This window comes from Papilio xuthus, unplaced genomic scaffold, assembly GCF_000836235.2.
Source record: "Papilio xuthus unplaced genomic scaffold, Pxut_1.1 DF827777.1, whole genome shotgun sequence".
In the NCBI taxonomy this organism is placed as follows: Eukaryota; Metazoa; Arthropoda; class Insecta; order Lepidoptera; family Papilionidae; genus Papilio; species Papilio xuthus.
The window spans coordinates 1,201,814-1,212,197 of NW_013530872.1; the positions used below are offsets into that span (position 1 = coordinate 1,201,814).

Here is a 10,384-nt window from a genome sequence, read left to right on the forward strand (position 1 = left end):
CTGTTAACTCGATTTTTCATACATTTTGTAAGAACGCGCCGCACACTTGTGTGGTGTGGTCAGAAGTTCGTCTGCGCCGAGCCTAAACGTAGGCGATGACTAGACCACGGTCAACAATACTAGTCATATACAGGTTACTTAGAAATAATGGTTTTAAATAAAAAATCTATTTGGTTCGTGAAATATTTATTATGGTAAAAATCGGTACTCTATAAATAACACGTTACATTTTAATTCTGGTCTCGGACAAAAGGTGGTTACACCATATATTGTCAAAACATCCCATAAAAAAAATTCATTAACAATTATTTTCAAGGCAACATGTTTGTGATGTTAGTCTTATTATGAATGTTTTTTTTTATATTAATGGCAGTGTTTGATGCATGAAAAAGCTACTCTACCATTTTCTATATACTCTAGTAATAAAATAATTCTTCCATACATTAATTTAACACATTCAATGCCACTATTTTTATATAGTGAAGTTACCAGATGCTGGCATTGAATGTGTTAATATGCGTATACTATGTTAACACGATCTAGCAAAGATAAAACTACAAATTTCTATTTTTAGAATTACCTATAAAATTGAATTACGATCTCTTTGCCTCTATGAAATCAAAAATTGAATAAAAGCAAGAATATATTTTATTGTTTTCTATGATTTAGTAAAAAAAAATTACTAGATATAAAAAAAAACGTAGGACGGAAAAACACAAATAATGCCATAATTAAATATTAAAAGTAAAATAACTTTTAAAATTAGAACAAACTTCTTGATATTTAAAACGATATGACAGCTCTTATAGCATGAGGTAAATCTCATAATTGCATATAGTGCGACAAATCTAGCTTGGTGGGCAAAAGTGAAACTAAATCAGCCAACATAGGATCAATTTTGTTTTATTTTCTATGCCTAATTTTAAAAGAAATAACCGCGATAACAACACCACATCCGCCAGGCTAGATAAGTTTGTAAAACACACAAAAAAACTTTTCGTCAAATATTAATTTTAGTTCATTAGAAATATACAATTTCGAGATCATGCTATAAAATTCATAACCGCATGCTGTGACAAAAACTTATTCTAAAGACGAGTAATTAACAAATTCATTTTAATTGTCAAATTTGTGACATTTGACCATAGACATTTAGAGTTGCCACAATTAAAACTATAATTGTTATCTATATTATGAGCTAAAGATGGTGCTAAAATTCACCAAAGTTTGTGTGTTTAGTTTCTTTCGCGTGACGTTGCGCCTCAACCTGTCCCGTGAGGAATTTATTGCAGATAAGGCATTTGAGCGTGAATTTGTTAAGGTCAGTGAACTGACGCGAGGATTTAGCTTCATGAGCTAATTGTTCAGCCTCTCTATATATTTCCATGTCCTCTGATGGGAATATTGTTTGGACACCTCCCTGAAATAATATTACAATGATATGAAACTCTTCATTGAACTTTGTTTACAGTGAACAGTTACTCAATATTTTGTTTTATATCAGAAGGCGGCAAACAAGCGAGCATCCTGAAATCGCTAAAATAGCAAAGTGACCGTTGCCCATAAACATATGCAATTGCATATGCGTTGCTTACCTTTAATCGACGGAGGAGAGGATGCACCGAAAGAAAATATTTTACCTTCCCATGCATCCTCTCATCCGGAAAGTCCACTTCCACTTCCCATCCTTTTCTTATAAGGAACTACCATTTAATAAGTGTTTTTAAAAGCGATTACTTTCAATATTATACTTACATCAGATTGTTCCAAGTAAAGGGGGTCATAGTGTACTCCGTCAAACAACAGAAACACTCTCTGCCCATAATTCTTATCCTCACCAAATCTATTAATTATCGCATTTAATGTATCCACAACTGCCATTTCAATTCCATAGAAACGAGATAATATAGCCACCTAAAATATAAAAAAAAAATTGTGTGTCATTAATGACTACAATTATTGTAAATCAATTTCAAGCAATACAAAATAAATGATGACAATCGTCATTTATTTTGTATTAAATTGAAATTTTACTTAGATCCACACTTTTATTAATATAATGAAGACATAATATTATTTAATTTGTTATATAAATATTCAAAACTTGCTTTATACAATTGCATAAGTTACATTAAATAACAAGATATTATATAACACCAAAGCAAAGATTAATTTTATGCAACATGCACACTTTTGTAATAAATTTATTGGGTCAATTGTCATTTTGATTTGACTTTACATTATTAATACCAATAGGATTTTCATATATGAATATTAACTTGCAGAGTGGGTTGATATTACTAAAACTGTTAAACAATCTCTATATTTATACCTCAATAGCACCACCCCAGGAGCTTGGCTGCTGAATCCAGGCACAATAGTCTGCATTGGGTTGGCCGAGCACTCCTTCATTGTAAGTCTCACGGTCACTCGCCACTTCCATCGCTATAATCTGTCGCATCAAAGTGTGGACACTAGTATCCACATTACCATTAAGTACAAAACCTGTAAATCCATATCATGTAATAAAATATGTAATTAATTGTGATTTCTTTTTAAAGAATTAATTTTAAATAAATTATGTAATATGCTTATATAATAGACTAGTTAAAACTGCAGGATTTCAGGATAATCTTTGAGCCTATCTTATGTCATGTCACAACAGCCACTTAGTCCTAGTGCAGGTTGGTTGACATGAAAGACAACATTGAATTAATATGCCAATATATGCAGTTTGCATCGCAATGTTTTTCTTTACCTTAAGATTTTGTACAGGCTTTGGTAAAAGGTATATTTTTAATCACTTACCTATGCTAGTAAATAAACAAGAGTTATCTGGAGGGACTACTTTCTTCATTAGAATACCTGGTCGACATGACCCTATAGTCTCATGAGATGCTATACCGTTTTCTAGAGGCTTCTGTGGTTCATTTTTCTGCGCATTTTCTTGAACTTGTTTTTCTTCCAAAATTAAAGTTTCACCAGTCTTTAAACCAATTTCGTTTAACTTTTTGTTATCATTACTAATGTCGAGAGGCTTCGGTGGATAACCAAATAACACGTGTATTCTTTCTATACCAACATCTGATAAACTAGAGAGAAATATTTTCAATTCGCCCACTGTACTTTCAGAGGTCAAATCTTTTAAAACATGCTGACCATCCTTATTTTTAATTTTTAAAGCTATCGCAGCCATTTGTGAACAGTGAGATTGTATAATTACTATTAGATTTAAAGAATATGGCTATTCGTCAGAAACTTTGTAACAAAAAGGAAATCACATAAATAAATAACATTACGTATGAACTTTTTCTGACGTGACGCAAATGCAGTTTATAAAATCATGACACTGACATTTTGACAGTTTCAATTTGAACTGTTTGACAGTTATGAGTCAATGTTACCATGGCAATAGCTAAAGTCAAATAGCTATGACATAGACAACTGCCAATGTTACCATTGTTGAACATGAAGTTTGCCAGAAAATATTTCCAAGCAAAACGTGTGGATCCACTGGCAAGAAACATGAACAAAAAAAACATATTTTTGTCCTTTTCAATCTCTTTGACATAGGACCCAAAGAGTATATAAAATAAAAGACGGGACTCTTGACTAAACAAACGGAGAATAAAAATTGTCATTTTCAATGCTAGCAATGTTATGAACCAGTCTACGTTGCTACCAACCTAAAAAAATCAATCTGTCAGTTTCCTTTTTGACGTTTGAAAGTATTATTCGAGGGAAAACAATTTAGGAAAAATAAAACCATTTCGTTAATTGCAACTTTAATTTAATCTTCTGACTAAAGCGAACATATTTTAATAACGCAACATAATGCTCACTGCTTTCGTAATAATACCATTATTGTTTAGTTCACCAATAAAATACCCCAACTTTGATAAATGCTTATTTGTTCCAGTTTGTTTATTTGATAGGTCATATTTTCTGATAGAACTGGAGTAGTAGTGTCACTCTCGTTGGGAGATATCTTTGAATATCTATGCAGTTGTATACAATTTGTAATTACAGTAAGAATGTCGGATGGATGTTATCAAGAAATTCTAAGAACGCATTATACTATATAGCGGAGATCGTACCTGGATATGTAAAATATGATCCGGTCAAGCGCCAACTGCACTGCCGACGCTCCAAATAGTCCCCTAATCCAAACTTTTCCTATCAAAACATTGCAAATGTACAAATCATGTTAAATATTATGTACTGTAAAAATAGAATACAATACTTAAGTTTTACTCTTCAAATAAATTCATAAAATTATCATGAACCTAAAGATTCCGCATTTTAACTCTTTTGTTATTACTATTCTCCATAGATGTGTAACCTATAGATTCCTTAACTAGGAAAAATTATGAGCTTAGGAGCATCATTTTGGGGTAAAGTACCTGTGTTGAAATTTAAATTAGTTGTAAGCAAATTGTATACAATCTCTGTTTATTTTTTATTACTTAGTTCAAAAAAGGCTTAGGTTTTATTATAAGTTGTGATATTTGTAACATCCAAATTAATTTTGTTTCATATTTTTCACTAAATGGTATTTTTTTTATCTTTTGTACTCGATACTTAATTCCCTATATTTTATTATATTTTTATTTTCTATACACTGCATTTCCCAATTTCGAGAAAATCTTGTTATGCTAGTGTATATTTTATATTAAAGTAATACATATTACTAAAAATTGTCATATTATTAACATCAAACTAATATAAAACACTAAATCTATAGGTTACACATCTATTAATCAATATTGACATTAATATAGTTACTAGCATTTCCTGCAACATGGTGACTCTTTTTTGGATTTGCGGTTAAACTACTCCATATAATAAGTTATTTTTCAAATTTAGTTTAGAATTACAATTATCAAACAATCAAACTTTGTAGCACAGATGTTGCAGCGACATGCAGTCAGTAATTCTGAAGCAGATTCCTTGCATTATTCATCTGCAACAGAATGAAATTGTAATTAATTGATTCAAGTCTACAACATAATCAATTTAATTATTGCTTTTCACCTAATTACATACCTTATTAAAAAAGTGGTTTCTTTGATTATATGGATCTCTTCCCCTTTACTTACAAAACTTCTTTGCAATTCTCTACAATGATGGAACTCACAAACCATGTAAAAAATGATGATTAGTTTTTACAGGTACAGATAGGAACTTTTACTGCCTGCCCATTTTTGTGAAATGTCTATGATAGAATCATAAATCAAATTAGTTTGAAAAACTTGTCATGTCATGACCAATTTACAGTTTGATCTACAATATTTGAAACAATATATTATAACAATACATTATTTAGGTTGTGTGTAGAATATCTCTATATTAGAGATATTCTACACACAACCTAAATAATGTTTAAGTTAATCTTTATTATTGAATCTTTTTCATATTTCGAGTAAACCATTTATTTTTTATTTAGAAAAATAAACTATTACAGATATCTTTATTTTTATAAGATCATATATTGTTGATGTTATTCATAATTTTATTATAAACAAACCTAAAGATGTGTACTTTTTAATAATAAATTTCGGTTAAGTCTTTTAACATTTGAATACTAATTTTATTTGGTACAACTTTACAATAGCGAATCAAACCAAGTTTTCGTAAAATAAATTTTAAACTTTAGGAAATGATCACCATGAGTATTATTGCGATGAAGATTGCTGAAGATGAATATATTACTATGAAGATTTTTTTTCGGGGTCTTAATTTATTTCAGTGAGATAATAAAATTGTTTCATATGTTTTCAGTTTTGTCACAGGTATGCTGACACTCACAATTTTTATAAAATAACATGAATTATAATAGAAAATATTTTCGCATTTTCGATGTTTTTTATGGTATTAAAAATGTTCCAAACCTAACCTTTCCAGTTTGCTTTTGGTATTTTATTACATGTTATAAACCTAGCTTTACTTATCCTGCGCTTTCCTATTCCTTTTTTTTATTGTTCCAAACTTAACTTACCCTATGTAGTTTTCTTCCTTTTTTTTCAACTTAAGTTACGACCCCAAAAAAACTTCCAAACCAGTGTAAGAATATTCCCTATCGTTTAATACATATGTAATGGAAATTTCGCTTGATTCGGTTTTGTGAAGCATTACCTGTTATTTTATTAAGAACTTCTATACAATTTCAAAGCGAACTTTCATTTCATTGACTTTTACTAAGTAATTACGAATATAAAAACATTTAGCACCATTTTAACGTAAATATGGAATAAGATTTATTTACGTACATAAAATATCAAGTGTAGTCATTGATACTTTATTTGATATGTAGTGAGATAGAATAATAGTCAAAACAACAAAAAATACAAAATATAGTACTATTGTATTAAAAAAACACAATGTACCAACCACATGGTTCTTGGAAATCTTCTCAGAAGAAAACATCAGCTTTATAATACACAAATACAAGTTATAATACACTTCATCCCACAATTCACACTGAAACTACAATATTCTTATCAAATAAATTAGGTTAGATTTAAAATATAATAATATTATAAAAAAAATTCTTATAAAGACATAAAGGCTTAAATTCGTTTTTAAAATTACTCCAACTGCGGTCATTAGTTACCCATTCACTGAGCCACGTTTTAGCATCTCCTTGTAAACAATTGCCAATGCGAGAAAGACATTCGTGATCACTCCAATTATTAGAAGACCTAGCACGGTCTACTTCTTCCCACCATGTCTCTATGTCATTAACACTCGGATCAAAATTAGAAAAATAATAAGACTGTTTAGATCTCACCGGTATATTTATGGATCGTATCGCATCGATGATGCGATCGGCGGCGCTGGCCTGGACTGACGTAGCGCTCGCGGGACGCTCCGGTGAGGACGGAGTCGTTGAAGCCTGAAGCGCGCCCTTGAAGCGAGCTCGCAGTCACAGGTTCGCCCAACTGCGACGGCGGCGGCATCGACACGGCAGGCTCAACGGCAGGAACGGGCTCGGCGCTGATGGTTGCCACAAGCACCGCGGACTTCCACGGACCTGCTCGGTTGTCCGGGTGGGCGGAGAGGTGAACTCCGACGTGGCGCGTCCCCGGGTGGTGGATAGGGGAACGCCCCGGCATTCGTGTCGGGGTAGGAGGTAAGCCCCGCGAACCAAACACCAGGGTCTGGCGGTGCGCGCAGGACTAGTCGACGAGGTGTCGATAGGTCTAGCGCGCTAGCCGGACCCGGGCCTGGCAGTGCGCCCAGGACTAGTCTATGGTGTCCCGACAGGTCTAGCGCGCTAGCCGGGCCCCAACCGGTGGAGGCGCCGGAGGTGGACGATTGTCCACCACCGTGCTGCCTATGGTGGTGGGGCCGCGGGGGATGCGGGAAGGGTACTGGTTTATCCTCCACGGACCTGCTCGGTTGTCCGAGTGGGCGGAGAGGTGAACTCCGACGTGGCGCGTCCCCGGGTGGTGGATAGGGGAATGCCCCGACATTGCGTCGGGGTAGGGCGAAAGCCCCGCGAACCAAACACCAGGACCTGGCGGTGCGCGCAGGACTAGTCGATGGGATGTCGATAGGTCTAGCGCGCTAGCCGGGCCCGGGCCTGGCGGTGCGCGCAGGACTAGTCGATGGTGTTCCGACAGGTCTAGCGCGCTAGCCGGGCCCCAACCGGTGGAGGGCGCCGGAGGTGGACGATTGTCTGCCTCCGTGCTGCCTATGGTGGTGGGGCCGCGGGGGATGCGGGAAGGGTACTGGTTTATCCTGCCCTCCTTGCATCCCTCGTGGCCGGAGGGGGTGGTGGGGCCCCGAGGGATGTGGGAGGGTACTGGTTTATCCTGCCCACCCGCAGCTCACGTGGTCTGACGTTAGGGGCCGATTGCGGACGGTCGCCGGCTGGGTCGCGGAGGAGTGCTCACGCGTATCCGTAACCCGGCCATATGGCGAGGAGGAGGGCTACAGGGGTTTTAGTGGGTATGGCCGAACGACTGTAGGCGAGTCCCACACTCCCTGCGCCATTGCACACTGGCCCGGCGCAGGGGTGCGGAAGTGCATTTCCCCTCGTGAAAAAAAAAGGGTAGTTTAGGCTAGGTTGCGGGCCCACTTGTGGGCTCGCAATATTGAGGGAGGCGAGCCCGAACTGAGTACCGTCAGGGAAAGGTAAGGGTGAGCCTCATAGGGCGGAGGGCGCAAGCCCGATGCCGGGGCGGCGCGACCAGCTGGAACTCGACCTCTTGGTCGTGGGTCGCGGCCGTCCTATTAGGTTAGTCTAGGTTAGTTAATTTAAGCTAGGTTAGTTTAGATTAGGCTGCGGGCCCACTTGTGGGCTCGCAAATTGAGGGCGACGTCTCGCCTATAGAGGGAAGCGAGCCCGAGCTGAGTACCGACAGGGAAAGGTGAGGGTGAGCCCCATAGGGCGGAGGGCGCAAGCCCGATGCCGGGGCGGCGCGACCATTGGACCTCTGGGTCGTGGGTCGCGGCCGTCGGATTAGGTTAGGATAGTTTAGCTAGGTTAGTGTAGGTTAACTAGGTTAGAATCGCTCGCCCCAGAAGAGGATAAAGCGGACGACCATAGAGCTGTGGGCCAATAGCCTAGCGGGCGCCCAATACGGCGCCCGCACCATAGAGGCTATACGCCCACAGCTCTCGGACTGGTGCGGGAGGCGCCACGGCGCGGTGAATTATAGAACATCACAAATGTTGACAGGCCACGGCTGCTTCGGGCGATACCTGCACCGAATACGGAGAGAGGAGTCGATGTCGTGCCACGAGTGCGGCGCTGATAGGACACCGCGCAACACACCCTTCAGGTGTGTTTAGCGTGGTCCGAAGAGCGCCGCACTCTGGTGGCGGCAATTGGTGATGACCTCTCACTCCCAGGCGTAATTCGCGCCATGCTGGGCAGTGAGGGGTCATGGGAGGCAGTTTCCTCCCTCTGCGAAATAGTAATTTCGCAGAAGGAGGAAAGGGAGCGAGAGCGCGAGGACAATCCCCTCGCACCCCCGCTCAGACGCAGGAGAGTGGGAAGACGGAGGCGACAATTTGCCGCCGCCCTTCCCCACACTAACCATGCGTGAGGAGGAGGCCCCTTCAGGGCGATAACGCAGGGGGGCCCACGGAAGTAAGCCAAAGCGTTCCCGTGGCGCCCGCCATAATGCGTCAGAGGGCAGTCAGGTTTTAGTGGGTATTCTGGTCACCTTCTGTGGCCGGCGAGTCCCACACTCCCTACGCCATTGCACCGCCCGGCGTAGGCGTGCGTAAATGCATTTCCTGACTATAAAAAAAAAAAAAAGATTAACTAGGTTAGGATGCGGGCTCACTTGTGGGCTCGCAGACGTGAGGGCCGTGAAATTGAGCCATTCTAAAATTTACACAAAAAGCTAACAAATACAACTTCTATTTGTTATTTTAAAGCGGAGAAGAAAACAATTGGAACGTACTCACCAAAGTTGACATTATAAAACTTGATCACACCGTCACATCACGTCTTACTTACGTATATTATACGAAACACCGAAAACAAAGTGCTAATTTGTCCTTTTAAACAAGGGTAGTTACAATTTCCAAAAATATATTTCTGATCGTATGACTAGCCAATAAAAGAAATAACAATGAAAACACATCGTATCAGGATGTACAAACAAGGACGTGGGAGTTTCACTATCCCACTTCTGATCTTAAGGATCAGAAGCAGGGAAAATTAAAAAACAATCTCTTATACACTACTACAGTACTTTTTGAATTAATAAGAAAACTAACAGAATTGAATAAATGTAATTAACACTAAAATGATTTAAAAATACAACATTAATTGAATCAACTATCAGAGTTAAAATAATTAATTATTTTGGCTAGTCAAACGGGCAGAGCTTCCGCTGGCTTCAGTGTTCGGTGGCGAGTGTGTCCCGAAAATGAGGGTGCGGTCTCTTATATTGGCATCACTCCGCCATGTCGGAGGAAGCCATTGTGATTATATTTAAAGTAGGAAGTTATAAAGTAGTCATTGTCAACTGAATTACTGTTTAACGCATAGTGTGCAAACTTTAATGTTTATTGATGTTTTGATGTTGTAAAAACTTCAAATAACTTTTAATTTGATCTTACTTTTTAAGTTTCGTTTTTCCTAGATTAGATAACATTATTATCGTAATTTAAGTAACGACCAATCAGAGCAAGCCAGGTGGGCTTGGGAGGGGTCGAGGCACCATCTTTATATAAGGCGTTTTGACAGTTGTTACGAATATAGTAGTGAAGTGGAGACAGATCGAGTTTGGTCATCGTCCACGGACCTGCTCGGTTGTCCGAGTGGGCGGAGAGGTGAACTCCGACGTGGCGCGTCCCCGGGTGGTGGATAGGGGAATGCCCCGGCAATATGCCGGGGTAGGGCGAAAGCCCCGCGAACCAA

The 10,384-nt window shown here is 38.8% G+C and overlaps 1 protein-coding gene across 1 annotated transcript; it reads right to left on the reverse strand.

Annotated features, from left to right (window-relative positions):
- Positions 1 to 696: 696 nt before the first annotated feature.
- On the reverse strand, positions 697 to 3,347 carry Yod1 (Yod1 deubiquitinase). Its single transcript, XM_013309727.1, has 4 exons — positions 2,809 to 3,347; positions 2,333 to 2,505; positions 1,756 to 1,914; positions 697 to 1,420 (listed from the first exon to the last, which is right to left on the reverse strand). Exons 1-4 carry the CDS (start codon positions 3,194 to 3,196, stop codon positions 1,211 to 1,213), a joined length of 930 nt encoding a protein of 309 aa, XP_013165181.1. The 5' UTR covers positions 3,197 to 3,347; the 3' UTR covers positions 697 to 1,210.
- Between the last annotated feature and the right edge of the window lie 7,037 nt (positions 3,348 to 10,384).

Excerpts from the sequence above, each read along its gene's own strand:
- Yod1 (XM_013309727.1), bottom strand. The coding sequence starts at position 3,196 with ATGGCTGCGATAGCTTTAAAAATTAAAAATAAGGATGGTCAGCATGTT. Across the intron at positions 1,915-2,332 it reads CCTGGGGTGGTGCTATTGAG|GTGGCTATATTATCTCGTTT; the intron begins GTATAAATATAG and ends TTTATATTTTAG. Across the intron at positions 1,421-1,755 it reads TTTACTTGGAACAATCTGAT|GGAGGTGTCCAAACAATATT; the intron begins GTAAGTATAATA and ends ATATTATTTCAG.